Source organism: Hakea prostrata, chromosome 6, assembly GCF_041222555.1.
Source record: "Hakea prostrata isolate BN-2017 chromosome 6, UWA_Hpros_2, whole genome shotgun sequence".
NCBI classification, from domain to species: domain Eukaryota; kingdom Viridiplantae; phylum Streptophyta; class Magnoliopsida; order Proteales; family Proteaceae; genus Hakea; species Hakea prostrata.
The window spans coordinates 33,329,194-33,345,701 of record NC_142605.1 but is presented as its reverse complement, the minus strand read 5'-3'; the positions used below and the strand labels follow the sequence as shown (position 1 = coordinate 33,345,701).

General features: G+C 36.1%; 1 protein-coding gene across 1 annotated transcript; it reads left to right on the top strand.

Moving 5' to 3' along the window:
• The first annotated feature begins 8,895 nt into the window (after window positions 1-8,895).
• LOC149013441 (F-box protein At5g51370-like) lies at window positions 8,896-12,562 on the top strand. The gene is made up of 2 exons (XM_089159860.1): window positions 8,896-10,307; window positions 11,474-12,562. Exons 1-2 carry the CDS (start codon window positions 9,112-9,114, stop codon window positions 11,739-11,741), a joined length of 1,464 nt encoding a protein of 487 aa, XP_089015986.1. The 5' UTR covers window positions 8,896-9,111; the 3' UTR covers window positions 11,742-12,562.
• Window positions 12,563-16,508: the final 3,946 nt, after the last annotated feature.

Here is a 16,508-nt window from a genome sequence, read left to right as displayed (position 1 = left end):
TGTAGTTGGAACGTGGAAGTAATCTCTCCCATCTTCTTACTTTTATTTCCGAGTTGGTGGGTCTGTGGTTGATGGAACGGAACGTGCTCAGAGTCTTGGACCGTTACCGTTTCATTCATCGTCTATATTTTTTTAATTTTACTGATGAGATTTTGCTTCAGTACTGCACAATTAATCTACAGCACAGAGTTGCATACGGTCAAGATAAATTCTGATAAATCTCTGACCACCCGTCTTATTTTATTTTTTTTTTGACTTTTTAATCTACACCACTGAAACTCAAAAAAAATAAAGATTATTGGTCGAGATTGGACACCACTTTAGTGGCAAAATCCCTGTATAAAAGGTTGTACCATTTTGCCATAAGCAAATCAGCCTGACTTTTTGTCTTACCATATAGGTTAGTATACATGAGGCTTTGCTAAATTGATTGACCTTTGCTCAACATTTGAAGTTGAGTTGTTAGCCATCAAAGGAAGGAATATCGTTGCCTCTTGCGTTGTGACTTGTATGTTGCGCATTTAATGCGCAGCATGTACAGCGCACGGCCGAGATCGAAATTTCGGTCGAGATTTCGATCTCGACCGTGCGCTTCACCTTGCTGCGCATTAAATGCGCAGCATTGAAGCACAACCTTGCCTCTTGAGAAAGGTTTTGGCCTTGTAGATGTAGACTCAAGACTAATTAGAGACTGTCACACACATCTCCTCCTGTCAAGTTCTTAGAGGAAGGTCTGCTAGTTGAAGAAACTCGATTGGTGTTTAACACTAATGAGCAAGTAAGCATCCATCATGTCTTGTGCTACTAGTTAGGAGGAGTTCTTTGACATTCTTTCCTAATCCTCCATAGGAATTAATGAAGATTTTGTAGGCAGATTCTTCTTGCTTTGCCAATGCTAAGTGATTCAATAATTGTCAATTGACCTTCACTCTTTGAATGCAAAAGTTCAGAGTTTAGTGGGTGTTGATGCTTATTTGGTGTTGTATTTGTTGCAATTTTCTTTTTAAGGGTATATTGGGCTTGACCCACCCTTAACCTAGATGATCCTGTCTATAGCATGTTCGACAGGTTGGTCAATTTCCGCTCCTTGGATTGGTTCGATCTTTGTGTTTTCATGATTTTCTCTGTTGTATTTTTCCCTTTCTTTTGTGTCTGTATTTTTCTTTTATTTGTGTGTCTGTGCTATCTTGTTTAAGTGAATGAAGTGGTGTTTACCAAAAAAAAAAGTTTAGAGTTTAGTTTTGAAGTCCATTATTAACTATTAAATCATCATATCATACTACTATATAAAGAAAAACTTGAAAGAGTTGTGTTATCTTGTTTAAGTGAATGAAGTGGTGTTTACCAAAAAAAAAAGTTCAGAGTTTAGTTTTGAAGTCCATTATTAACTATTAAATCATCATATCATACTACTATATAAAGAAAAACTTGAAAGAGTTGTGGTATGTTTTTTTATTGTCCAGAATACCCCATTTGAATAGACATGTCCCTTAATCAGAACAAAGCACTCCCCCAAGCGACATAACCCCTTGAATAGACATGTACCCATTCACAAATAACATACCCCTCACCTGATCAGAATTACTCCCCTTGAATAGGCACGTATCCGTTCACAAGCAATATACTCCTCCCCTGATCAGAACAAAGCACTCCCCCAAGCAATATACCACCCCCTGAATAGACATGTACCTGTATACAAACAACATACATTTCTCTTGATCAGAACAAAGCACTTCTACAAGTGACATACCCACTTGCCATGGAACCATGCAAGTTTTCTTTTTTATGAAATCGTTGTAAATTTTGATATAAAAATAAAAAGATAATAAATAATTAAAACGGTGCAAACACTTATCATAAAACTTGTATCTATTGCTAATTTATCTCATCTATTGGATTTTCATTATTTCATATTCTTAAATCTCGTTCTTAATTTAGCGTCGTGGTCTATGTGGTCAACTTGTTTGCTTGGAAAAATAAAAGGGTTGACAAAATAATGCATCATTGATTGATAAAGAGGGAGTTTCAAACGGAGAAAGAGGAAAACCAAGTGAAAAGAAAGCCACTATCTCAAATTATAGAATTAGAGGTATTTCAATTATTTTTTAAGGGCTTTCATTGGTTGATAATCGATATGTGTAATTTGGTGAGCTCCTCCTATATGTTATATCTTTAAAGTATGTCATTTTCAATATCATATGTTAGTTTCCTGTAGAAAAAAATTGTCAAGTATTTCCTATTTTGTTAGATATTTGTCTTATACACCAAGGTAATGGAATTAACATATTTTTCTTAGTCGAATTAAAATGATATCTTTTGCCAAGAAGCTCACATTTCTAAACTAACTACAACCTCTTATTGTAACCGTTTGACAGATGAAAACCCTCCAAAAAAAATGAATAAATAAAGAAACTCATTAATTGAGTTAGAATTATCTTAACGTAAATTAATTCTCTCACATTCTCCTGTAAACAAGAATTTTTATTAGAAAATGAAAATAGAGTAGAATTAAAAATTATTTGAGCCGAACCATTCATTACCATTAAAAATCAATATTCAATAACCTTCAACCTAACCAAAATATAAACAAAAAGCCCACGTGCAACTGCATGTGCCTATTGACTAGTCAACTTAAATGACACAATCACAACCATAATGTATTAGATTGAACACAAAAAATTAGACAATGTAGGACCTACATCTTTCTTCTTAAGTTTTGTTTGGTTGCAAAGGAAGTGAAAATTTTTAAACATGGAACGTTTTAGAGTTAGTTATGTAATTACATAGAATTTTTGTTTGTTATCACACAGCATTCAAGTCGTGACACATGGTGTTTTCGAGACTCAATGACTGTAATATCTTCAAGAAGCACTTTATTTGCTTTATATATAAAGTGATAGTAATTTTATATATATGGGGCAATTTTTTATTTTTTTTATTGAGGTTCATCCGGGCCAGCTTGCACACAACACGATTACATCCTCAAGAGGCTTTTTTTTATTGAGCTTCGCCCCTGCCTCGAGGGGATTGAACTCTAACCTACTATGTGGAAGCGTTGATCTTTGCCAACTGAACCACCCATCGGAGTTGTATGGGACAAAATTTCTATCTCAACGAGATTCAACGATTGATTTTTCTTTTTCTTTTTTTAGGAGCAAAAGAGGACAATTTTCAAATAAGAAAAATGACTTGTTCTTCCTTCACCATTATTGGTGATAAGTTGAAACTTTTTAGGTAAATTTCAAACTTCAAACGTGGATGGTAGTGACATTTAGCCTGTGAATTTGTGACAAATGACAATATCAATGTGATTGGTCAATCCCATCAATCTGGTTATTGTTTGTTTAGTGTTGCTGTTGCTAACAAGCAACATTAATTGATAATTTAAACTGTTCTCTTGTTCAGTTTTCTATGGGATACAGGAATTGGAATGTAATTTATTTATTTCTTTTTAGTAGAATCTGAATGAATTGACTAATACCAAAAATAGATTATTAAAATAAAAATTATTTGAGAGAGATTTCTGCCATGAAAAGCAAAAGTTTCCTCCCAAGATATCAGTTATGTTCTACTTAAATTAAAATGGAAAAGGAGGTTCTCAGCTCTATAAAACCAAATGAGTTTGAAAAGCAATATATAAATAAGAAATTCTTAATTGAAGATCTTTAGAACTGAAAACTCATCACAAGTCAGGTTCAGTTGAGTGATCAAAACTACAAAATCTGTCCAGCAAAATCTCACTGCAATTTAAAAAGATTTAAGTCTCTAAATTAGAATATTAACAGCTTCCAACAACCTTTCTGTAGATTTAACCATTATGATGTTCTTCCTTTGAAGCTATAGAAGTGAGTGATGCGTCTAAGTAAGTCATTGATTAAGTTCCCTTTAAAGCTATAATCCATATATACATATTTATATATCTTAAAACTAAAGATGACACGCAAGGATCACGCAAAGAACAGCGAGTTTTTTTTTTTTTTCTTGGTAGGAAACAAACATATAAGAGAAAACCCCGATACACCTAGACAACATCAAACAACAGAAAACAACAAGGGGGGGGGGGGGGGGGGGTAGAGAAAGGCTTCCTGAGTTGAAGCACCTTCTAATTCTAGCTTGAGTTACTCTGCCTATATGAGAATACAAATAAGTAAAAACAAATGCCCTGCAAGCAAATTTGTCAGTTTGTGAACAATGTCATTTTATGTGGGCACCTATGAGGATTCATATGTGGTAGACACTTTTTTGGGATTTAATGCTTTATGACTCACTATCTACCATTCAAAATATCTTTCAAACAAATCTCAAAAGGATGGTTTATTTAATAAAAGATCAATGCCTCATGGTATGAGTAGGGACCAAACCAAGATTTAGCACAAAGGGCAGAAAACAAGTATTGATGTTTCACGGGCATAGGAAAATTTTACAAAAATTTGGAAGGAGATGGAAAAAATTTCAAAAAATTAGGAGGACCAAGTGCTGATATTTCAAACATCAAAAGAAGGCCATAGAAACAAATTTTCAAAAAAAATTATATGTATAAATATATATTATATTTAAGAGGGAGAGAAGGGGAAAAGGGAAATTCCAACCATGATTATGAGATTACCTACCCGTCATATAACCATTGTATTGAAAATACATATCATGATAAATATTTGATTATAAGAGAATTTTAAAGGGGTAGTATGGGTCAAATCATCATTCCCTTTGATGTGTACAAGTAAAAGGCTATTTCAAGAGTCTTCAGGAAGATAAAAAAATCTAAGATTATATCAAGAATAAAAATTAGGAATTCTAGTCGTAAAATAGCTAATGAAACCGTAGCTAAAATTGAGATCTCATTCAAAGAGAAAGATATCAAATATCCGGAGTTTCTTTTTTTATCCTACACGGATGATCCGATCCACAAAGACCATGATTGGGAGTTGATCCGCAAAGACCATGATTTGGGAGTTGTTTGATCGTCTTTCTCCAAGGAAGAAGCTAAACAGAATCAACTTGAATTCGAGACAACTATTCGAAATCTTAGCAAAACACTGGATTTGTCATCGCATGTTGCTTTTCATGAAAAAATACCAATTGAAGTGAAGGGTCTCTTTAAACAACAAGGAGCTAAGTCAACTATTTAATCAAATGATGTTGAGCACATTTCCGTCTAAGAATTTAAATCTCTTTGAAATTAATATATATTTGGGCCAGGGCCGAAACTGCCTCAATTCTAAAAGGAAAAAGAGTATTTTGGGCACCTGAGTTCGTGTGATGGACTGAGTCAACCCAGCAACTTTAGAAAGGGCCCAACGACTTTTCCTAGGTTGGGCTTCTCATCAATGGGCCTTGGCTTTGTATTGTGGCCTTCCATTTTTTTCAATATATATTGTGGCCTTTGTTTGTTTTGAGGTTAGCCTTGCCGTCCCCACAGTAACTGACATTCTCTTTGTTTTTTTTTTTGGACATGTTCATTAGTAACTATGTATATATATGAAACTTTTCATCATAAAAATCCTCCCTAAGGCAACACAAAGGCCAAAATCAAAGTTTTTTTTTTTTTTTTAGGGTAGAAAAATCAAAGTATCCTATCAGTCTCCATTTTGCATGCATTTAAGTGGAACAAGCCGCCGGTAGGGTGGGTGTCTCTTAATTGTGATGGATCTATCAACAAGGGCAATGAGGGTGGATATGAGATCAATGTTAGAAATGAGTTGGGCGATGTTATATTTGTTGTTATCGGTGGGAGGATGGAATCTATGTTCTCAGTACGGAACTTGTTGATATTCATAGAGGTTTAGTCATTGCCTACACTCTATCCCTAGAGTTTAGATTCGGTCTAATTTGTTGGAATTTGGGAATAATTGCAATGATCTTGTGAAATACAACATACCTTTTTACGCCGCAGAGGTTGTCCACGACATTCATGACATAGTAAAGCGATTTTTTCAGTTTGTGTTCCATCATGTGGTGCGTGAGCTTAATGTTGACGCAAATTTTCTTGCGTGTTGCAACCCCTTGTACATGAAATTTATTACCCCTTGATCATTGATGAAACCAAAACTGCTAAAAAACTAGACCAATTGACACCCTTATCTTTATTGTCGGACTTTCATATGGTTTATCCTCTAGACTAGACTAATTGTCAAACTTCAACAATCAATGCTAAGAGACTGTTTTGATGTTTTGACCTCAAAACTATAGTTATATTGTGTGTAACTTCAACAATCAATGTTTTGACCATTATGCCAAGCCCTTTACCCTAATCTCTCAAATCACTTCATTTTTCTTCTACAATAAAATATCACTTTTATTTTTATACATCCCAACTATTTAATACAAATAAGAGAGACAGCAGCTAGAGGCTAGCCCACTTATACTGTGTACAATATCACTACAACCGTTGGATCAAGGATTATTCGGGTGAGATTCTCAATCAACCACCAATATGGTATAAGTGCTCTGTTCACAAACAAATATGGTGTTGAGTTCTAGGGTTTTTTTTTCGAAACCAAAAGCACCTTTATAGGGGTTAACCCCACCCGCTCCAAACTGAATAGGATTTTGAATTTTGAAACGGCTAACCAACGGCTCTTTTAAATGGCGAGCCACAGTTGCAGTAATCAAACCTTTATATTTGAAGTTTTTTTTTTTTTTTCTTCAAAAAAATGTTTTTCACCTGTGGGCCCCACGTATTTGTGTGGTTGGGAAGTCGTCGGGGAGCAGTTTGTGCTCCTCCAACGGGGTGAGGATCCGGACTCCACAGTCGTAGTAATCAAACCTTTATATTTCCTCATCTGTCCTAATCTAATGTCAATGTCAAACCTTGGGACAAGGCTTTTTACACAAAGAGAGTCTAAGAAAACAAATTTCCTACTTTCTCCAAATTGAATGTCAATTTCAACCCTTTGAAATAAGACTTTTGAACAAATAAAGTTTAGATAAACAATTTTCCTATGTTGTCTTATCTTAAAATAATTTTTACTGAAAAATTGTTTTAATTATTGACTTCAAAACTACAATTGTGATCTAACAAGCCATTGCATTAAGACCCTCCCCTAACGGATTCATATATGATATGTATACATATATACATGTACATACATACACATCCCATCATTTGACCTTAATTTATGAATGAAATTCCCCTTGCCATAAATGGTCCATAGGGTAGCGTTTAAAGTTTAAAATCCATATATCATTAATAATGAGTCAATAAGTAAATTTTACTATATTGCAGAGTTACACCACTTAGTGAAGTGGTGGTTCAACTGTTGCTCATGGCATATGTAATATCGCCATCCATTATATATGAAAAACTTATTTGTATGAATTTTTTTTACTAAATTAAGTATAAATTCACTCGATATTTGGATCAAATTTTCATTAATGTCTATCCAAAGTGATCAATCTATCTAATATTTTAAATGTTACACACTAAAATGATATAAGTTAAAGTCAAAGTCTTTTGTTGAGATATTTGCTATTATAATAAAGAAAACTTATTTTGGTAAAAAAAAAAAAACTTAGGCTAAGAAAAGTCTTATTATGTATTTAAATAATTATAAATTTGCCCTTAGAAATGTCGAGGTATATGTAAACTAACTTCAAACTTGATTCACAAGATCAAAATTTCCTCTGCGACATGCTGTTCAAAGTTACGACACATGGAGTGGGACACTGGGTTTCTAATTTTCAACATGATACAAAACATGTACCAGGGGTACAATGAAATTGTCTTTTATTACCTATATCACTGTCTATGAGTCGGATTTAACTTGGTGGCGTGAGAGCTTCAAATCTCTTGCATTGATAAGACTCGATTCAAATTTTTTTTTTCTTTCCCTTTTTAGGCAAAGAATAGAGACTTTAAATATACAAAAGGTGGATCATATTTTAACTCAAAAGGAAAATGATTATCTAAGCCAAGCCATTCCCTTTGTTCATGCCAAGTAACAACGTAAATATTTTCTTTTGGGTAAATACAATAATATAGGGCTTGGAGCCTTGGACTGGAGAAAAAAGTACAACAATGTAAGTATTAGAAAGAACAATGGGTTTGGTAGTTAATCAGATTGTTTGGTAGTTATCAGTCCTATTTCTAAAGATCAGTGGTCCTCTCATATCACAATTAGGCCCGTTTTAGATGATATTCTATTTCTGAAGAGTAGATTTGAGTTGTGTTTTTGAGCATGTTCCTAGGTTGGCAAACTCAATTTCCGATAACCTAGCTAGAAAGGCAATGTCGGCTAGGAGCACGACTTTAGTGCCCGTTTTCACTCCATGGTTGAAAGATCTTTGTATCCTTTCTTCTTCGAGCTCTGTTTCTGAATAAAATCTCTTTCAATCAAAAAAAGAAAAAAAAAAAATTTAACCAGTGGGTAATATAACTTGTGCAACCTTATCCATGCTTCACTTAACTTAAATAGAAAAATTATACTAAAAAAAAAATTAATAGAAAAATGTTCTAAAAAAAATATAACTAGAAAATTATATTTCAAAAAAATAAATAAATTAATAAAATTGTGGGGTAAACCATAAAAAATCCCCTTTTAATGTGTGATAATTACCTTTCTTTTTTTTTTTGGTAACGATAATTACCTTTCCTTAACCATATTGTGAGCCCGATATAAACTACATTATCAAATGTAACATGTAACATGCCCTCGACAGCTCTACTCTTCCCACGTGTTACCTACCCTCATCAATGTGTAAAAAGACTCCCTAGACCCTGAATTTTTATTTTTTTTGGTAATAAAGAAACCTGAAAGTTCCGAGAAAAGCAATTTTAATTTTTAAATGTCAGGTAATTTTGTAATTATCTCGGAAAAGAAGCCCAAATGATCAAATATTTGAATGACTGAGAGGAACACAAGACAAATCTAGATTCGATCCGCGCTTCCAAAATCTACCAACAAAGACTTGATTGATATTTTGGAAAACGTTGGAGGCCCTACATATCAGAATTTCGTTTCTTGAGAAGGAGAAGAAAGAGAGGATTGCTGTGACTCTAGCAGAGAGTGACGGAAGAGTCGATGCAGCAAGCAAGAAAGTGGCAGAGAAGGAAGGAAGCACGGCCTTCAATTGTTGAAAACCTTTTTGGTTGAAGAAAAACCCTAACCCTAGATGCCACATTTGCAGAGATTAAAGCCTAAGAAGCCATTGAACAAGCTTTCAAACTGGCCGAGCTTATGGTTCAAAGGGAAAGCGAACAAGCATGTGGTTTTCAAGATGCAATTGGATTCTCTAAGCAAAACACCATCACCAACCCCACCAAACCGCAAACTCTCTGCAGAGTGGGAGACGAAAGCTGCTTTAGTGTCTTCGAGTACTGACCTTACTGCTCTCTTGTCTGACGAGCTTCTTCTTCGGGTATTCTCCAAGCTTCCTGATTCCCAACGCAACCCTAATTCGCTTGTTTGCAAGCGATGGCTGAATCTGCAAGGCCGACTGGTTCGTTCTATCAAGCTGCTCGACTTGGATTTCCTCATCTCAGGCCGGCTTGTTTCACGTTTCCCCAACCTCACCGATGTTGATCTTGTTGCTGCTTGTATCGACTCTCCTAGGAGTTCTGGGATTTTGTTGACCCATAAACTTTTATCTGTTCACCTTGATTCTGATTTCTCGACATGTGAGTTTGTCCCTGAAAATATTTTGCTGCCATCAGCTTCGATTGAAAAAGGGCTACTAGTTCTTGCACAAGGATGCCCTAATTTGCGGAAACTTGCTCTTATTGCCGCCACCGAGAGTGGGTTGTCGAGTGTTGCCGAGGAGTGTCCAACCTTGCAAGAATTGGAGCTTCACCGTTGCACGGATGTCTCGTTGCGTGGAATCTCCGCTTGCAAAAATCTTCAGATCCTGAAATTGGTTGGTACTGTAGAAGGTTTCTATGGCTCTGTTGTTGGGGATATTGGTTTAACGTTCTTAGCCCATGGTTGTAAGCGTCTTGTGAAGCTTGAGCTGATTGGGTGTGAAGGGAGCTACGACGGAATAAAAGCTATTGGGCAATGCTGCCAGATGCTGGAGGAGCTTACGCTGTGCGACCACAGGATGGATGGTGGATGGATGGCAGCCTTGCAATTTTGTGAAAATTTGAAGACTTTAAAGCTTCAGTCGTGCAAGAGGATCGATCCGACTCCAGGGCCTGTTGAACATTTGGGGTCCTTGCCAACTCTTGAACGTTTGAACCTTCAGAGGTGCCAGCTGCGGGATCAGCAGAGTATGAAGTCATTGATGTTGTTATGTGAGGCCGTCAGGGAAATGGTATTCCAGGATTGCTGGGGTTTGGGTAATGAGATGTTCAGCTTTGCAAGTCATTGCAGGTACTGGGTTCTCCATTTTCTATGTCGTCTATTCTAATGTTCTTTCACACTGTCCAGGCTTTACGCATACTAAGAGAATGATTCCCAATGATCTAACTTAGTCATGCAACTGAGAAGGAAACAAAAATTTAAAGTTAAATGTACAATTTTGGTGTGTATATCTAATTCTTGATGTCATGCAATGTCAAGATTTATCTCGTAAGAAATTTATTGGCGAGGACAGATTGAAATGGTTTGCTTATCTAGTTCATATCTTTAGCACTTTGTGCTGCAATTTCCCTTTGCCGAGGGATTGCAGCATGGGGATAAGTGCCTTGTAAGTGAAGGGGGTTCAATAGTTGTTATCCGAATCACTGGGCAGATGTTCTTTTTAGAAGCACAGAATTGAATCTTGGTGTCAAAAAAGAAGTTCTAACTCTTGAGCTCAATGCAGGGTAGAATGTAGCCGACCAGAAATAGTGTTATATAATTTTGTGAGTTGGGTGATATAAGAGAAGAGACTATGGGGTAGAATGTTGTGCTGTTGTGCCTTTTAGGTTTTTCATTAGTGATTTCTTTTCTTTCTTTTTTTTGGTAGAAAGTGATTTCACTTACGTACTCTTGTTGAGCAATTGAGGATGCTTTTGATGTTGAATATAAAAGTTTAGTTTGAAGGGTGAGTTCTCTCTCGTATACTATAACAGTATGCTTTCTTGCAAGAGTTAAATGCTGTCTGACCAAAATAACCATTATCATTGGAATAATGTACTTTCTTTAGTATTTTATATAAATGTATATGTGTGGATGCATTAGGTCAACTGCTAGCTCACAGAAAACCTTTATCAAGGGATCAAGTGAATTTTTTTTTTGTGGGTGGGATCAAAGAATTTTGTTATTTCAATCTACTGTAGAGTAATTTGGAAAATGTAATTTGGAAAATGCTCTTAAGTTGAGTTAGAATAATTTTTTTTATCCTCAACCATTTCTTGGTTGGGCCGGTGGCCTACACTTTAGTCTCGTTCACCATATAATTTGATTTGGCTATTTGCACAGTGACAAATAATTACACTGACTAAGAAAAATCCATGATGAACTTCTATTTTGTTTTTTATCTTTTATTTATCTTTTTGTACTTATTTTGAGAAGCTATGGATTGAATTTTTTACGTGTAATTACTTTCTTGGCAGGAGGGTAAAATTTCTATCTTTGGAAGGATGCTCCTTGTTAACTGTAGAAGGTCTAGAGTCGGTAATTCTTTCTTGGAAGGGGCTTCAAAGGCTTAGAGTAGTGTCATGTAACAATATAAAGGACAGTGAAGTCACTCCCGCACTATCGAGTTTATTTTCAGTACTAAAGGAGTTGCAATGGAGACCAGATTTGCAATCTATACTTAAGTCAGGCCTTGCAGGGACTGGAGTGGGAAAGAAAGGGGATAAATTTTTCAAGAAAATGTGAAGCCTGAACTTGCTACCTGATGTTGCATATCTGAGCTTCTGTTTGATGTACACTCATTTCAATCAGTTAGCTAAGGAAGTTGCTGCAGCAATGGCACTGTCAACAACTGCTATCAATATCTTGCCATTTCAGATGGTTAACACTTGGTTAACAGAGGATGATATGCTTCAGTGAACCAGCCTGAGGGAGCTAATATATCAGAGATGTCAATCCCTTTCCATCTTTCGTATCATATTTTCATTTTAATTGCAGTTCTCAGCCTAGATTACTCCATAAACATACTTGCCCTGTTGTAGCTAATTTCTTGGAAGCATCTATTGTTTAGCAAGTTTAGGATGTTAATCTCCTTCCAAGTTACCAGAAAGGGTTATGATAGATGGGTATTTGTACAACATTAGCTTATTTATAGGAAGCTTAATCTTTTGAATAGCTGGATGTAGCTTTACAGTCTGAATCTATACTGTTCTGAGAGAAATTGGTTGGATCATTTTTGTTGTGGTTATGAATGAAACTACCTTTAAAACATGTTTGATGAAAATGGCCTCTTTTTAACACCCAAGGTAAATGTAATCCTTTGCTGTCATTTGAATCCTCTTTTCTTGTAATAAGAGTCTTGACTTTCTTATTAATATTGAATTTTTCTGGGTAAAAGATAGTACATTGAATGATATAGAAGTAATAGTAAAATCGGTTAGAATATTGATAACAAAAGTATGTTTCATAGGTTTAGCCGTTGTGTTGAAAGCTAGTTCCCTACCACCTCTACTTCTTAAGACTTTGAAGAAAAGCAAAATAATCAATTGTCATTTTCTAACAGTTGTGTTGGTAAGTATCGAATACCTTTTTTCGTTTTCCCTCCCATTTGGGTGGATTTAGGTGAAGCTGATGTGTTGAACTACTACTGTAGCTGCTACTATCAAGAGCCATTGTTGAAGCTGGAGTGTGATGACATGCCTTTGTATTGAAGATTTCCCATTATCAAACCCCCATTGAATGGATCAAAAGAAGCTAATGTCATTGCAAAGGGGAGGTGAGAATAGGTATGAATTGCACACATAATGTGAGGGGGGAGAGGGGAGGAGCATGCTGTGTAGGTGAAGCTAGCAATGATAAAAGGTAAGATTTATGGAATAGGATATCCATCATAAGTTTTTGGTGTGCATATTTGATACTTCTTAGACGACAAGAAATTGGTAGAATCATAGTTTGATGGATTACACTATCTCTACACTCTTTTGCATCACATATTTTGGAGGGGAAGTCCATCTTTAAGCATTGAGAAGATGGACTAGAGGTGCACTCTTTTCTTGAATTTATGGTGGAAGGCTATGAGATAGTGTTATCCTCTACCTTGCGGGTAGACGGTGGAGGATTCCAACTTGATTATTTTCAGGAGCAAAGTTTTGGAGGCATGACATTCTTTTTTTCAAGTGAAATTTCAGCGCCACCCCCTAAGTTACCACCTAAAATTAATGCCATCCCTTGAGCTATTGAATTTATCAATCAGACCCCTTATAGGCTGAAAATATATCAATGACACCACTACCATTAAGAGATCACAGTTAAGTGTAGATATAAGAGAGTAACGTTGTATAAAGAACCCTTTCAGACATGTAATTCATGAGTAGTGTTTTTAAACTTAGAATAGAGGGTTAATATAATTAAATAGAAAAATAAAAAAGTCTCAACCCTTTAATAATGGATTTGTCTTTTGATTTTTGTATTCTCTATTCATCAGGATACTTTGGGATGCTTCAATTTTGACAAACCTGACCTCGAACAGGTTTCTGGGAGCTCTTTTTTTTTTTAACTGATTTTTTGAATTACAAGTATCCATTTTACACATATCAATGACCAGAACGGGAAACCAAATAAAAGCACAAGTCCTCAGTGTTCATGTGGAATAATATTTTTGAATTTAATTTGATTCATGTTTGATGATCAAGGTTTAACCATATTGTGTGTATTTTATTTAAGTTTAAATAAATGTGTTTTTAAATTTTTATTTAATTTTATTAACCAAAAAAATACTCATTTTATGCATATTATACAAGTTTATGTTTATTTTTTAATCACATAAGCAACCCGAACCTAGTGCAACCATATATGATTTGAACATCCTGAAACAGTGAAAAATAATGAAATAAGCACAGAAATGGGAAAAACGGTTTCTTGAATATTCTTATAAGGATACTAAGTCTGTTGAATTTATTCTATTAAAATATTCTCCCCTGATTCAAATTTTAATTATAGAGAAAACGTATTCATCCTTATTGAATATTCTTATAGGCTGAAAAGAGAAATGAAAGGCAATGGCATTGGGTTTCATTGGGAGACTCACCCTAGACAAGGTGAATGCGACTATCAATGACATGGCTTCTTATGCTGAGGCATATGCCCAACTTATTGCAGCTCCCAAAAGGAAGGTTGGTCTTCTTGCATTTGATCTGAAGTTGACATCTTAGATTTGTTAAATTTCTACTTTCTTGAAGATTGCAGACACTGTTTGGGAAGAGTCCGGATCAACGACCCCGACGGGGAGCACAAAGTGAAAGTTCTGGAAAAGAAGATCAGTGCAGAAGCAGAGATTTGAAGAGGAAAGGAAGAGGCAGAGACAAAGGCGACGAGGAGATGTTCTGTGATGTCGGCATTTAAGCGTGAGAGGCTTTAAGCGTGAGAGGCGCAAGTTGAGTTTGTTAGCGGTTATGGTCGTGCTCAGTGACCACGTTGCGTGCTTTACCTAAAGCAACTTCTCTGCAAAACCCTGTTCGCCGCCCCCAACGCTTGACCGTCTGAGGCGGAGAGGCTTGCCTGGTAGTCTCTCCGCCTCTTCTCTCCCTCTCTGTCTATTTCTCCGGTTCCTTTTTCCGGCTCTGCCTCCATCTCTCCCGTCTCTACCGCCCCCACCTCCGTCTCCCATCTCCATCTCCGTTTCTGTCTCGCCTCCCACGCTTCCATCTCCTGTCTCTGCTCTCCCATCTCCGCCTCGCCTCCCCCGCTTCTCTCTCTCCCTTCTCTGCTTCTCCATCTCCGCTTCACCCTCTCTCTCGCTTCCCTCTCCACTATTCGTCTTTTCTTCTCCTCTGATCCTCTGCTTGCTTGTTTCTCTCTTTCCCGTCTCCGTTTCCCTCTTCTCCATATCCGCTTCAATAACCACATCTAGGGTTTCCATTTGTTTTGTTGATCTGGTTGAAGTATTTTTTCTTTCTTTTCTTTACTTCTTTTCTTTTCTTCTTCTTTTCCTTTCTTTCTTTTTTTCTTTTCTTCACTTTTCTTCTTCTTATTTCTTTCTTTCTTTCTTCTTCTTCTTCTTCTTTCTGTTCTTTCTTTCTTCTTCTTCTTCTTCTTCTTCTTTCTTTTTCTTTTTTTTTTTTTTTTTTTTTTTTTTTTTTACATAACAGCACCTTTGGTTGCAATTGTTATTTGGTGCACATAGCAAAACAACTCCAATCTGCCGTATAGGCAAGTCCAAACCTTCTCCGCACTTTCGCTGCCACCATCACTACAACTGTAGGAGTTTTGTGTTAGCCCTTGAGGCGTATTGTATGTCCCTCTATGTGGGTGTTGTATGTCTGCCCCCTATGTGGGTGTTGGTGCTTTTTTGGTGCTTTTGTTTTAAGGGTTTTGTGAACGTGATCTATTTTGGACTTGACCCATCCTTACCTTGGATGACCATGTCTATTGCATGTACGACAGTTTGGTCTTTTTCTGCTCATTAGTTCGGTTCGAACCTTGTGTACTCATGCAGGTGTGTTTATACATTTTTTAGTTCTCTTAATAAAGTACTGTTTACCAAACAAAAAAAAAAAAAAAAAAAACTACCCTGGGGATGTAATCGTGGCTAGCACAAGCTAGTCCGATGAACCTCATATCCAAAATAATAATAATATTAGGGGTAACTCAGTGGGGGTACTGAATTCTTAATAAATTTAACCCAACTGGTGAAATTTATGTTTACTCTCATGGTGTCGGAAAATCATGCCCGCTTTTTTGCTGGTAACCGATACTCCACAGATCCAAAAAAAAAAGTAATATTAGGGGTAACTCAGTGGGGGTACTGAAAATTCTTAATAAATTTACTCCAAAGGTGAAATTTATGTTTACTCTCATGGTGTCGGAAAATCATGCCCGCTTTTTTGCTAGTAACCGATACTTCACAGCCTCTAACCTAAGGCTTAAAGTATCGGTATCGAGTATCGTATCGGTTAGGTGATTTAAAGAGATGTATTGTTCTGTATCGAGTATTGTATCGCTCTAACTAATGTATTTTAGTATAGTTAGAGAGACGTATCGAGATGTATCGTATCGCTTGAGTTAAATTTGGATACGTATCAGTTAGTATGGTATGGTATCATAGGATACTTTATAACTTGCTGTTAATAAAATAAAAAAAAAAAAAAAAAAACCCGATACTCCATGTCTCCACCAGTTTAAATCTTATGTGGCCTGAAAGGCGCGGCCATCCCAGCAGCAGGCGGTCAAACAACGTCACGTGTCTCAAAATAAATCTTGACCATTGAACAATTTAACCATGCAATTCAATCTTAAACCAGTCTATTGACCCAGTTTATTAATCAAACCAAATCGTCCCACCAAAGCTTTACAAACTTCAGGCTATGTTTGTTTGCAAAGGTAGGGTGGAAAAAAAGAGGTGGAAAAAAAAACATATGGGCCCCATGTATAGTGGGGTGAGGAAGAAAGGAAATGAAAAGTGTGGAAAAGTGATAGTGGTGGGTCTTACTTTTTACTTTTCCCAACTTTACCACA

Coding starts and splice junctions, on each gene's coding strand:
- LOC149013441 (XM_089159860.1), top strand. CDS start 9,112: ATGCCACATTTGCAGAGATTAAAGCCTAAGAAGCCATTGAACAAGCTT. Junction 10,308..11,473: donor AGCTTTGCAAGTCATTGCAG/GTACTGGGTTCT, acceptor CTTTCTTGGCAG/GAGGGTAAAATTTCTATCTT.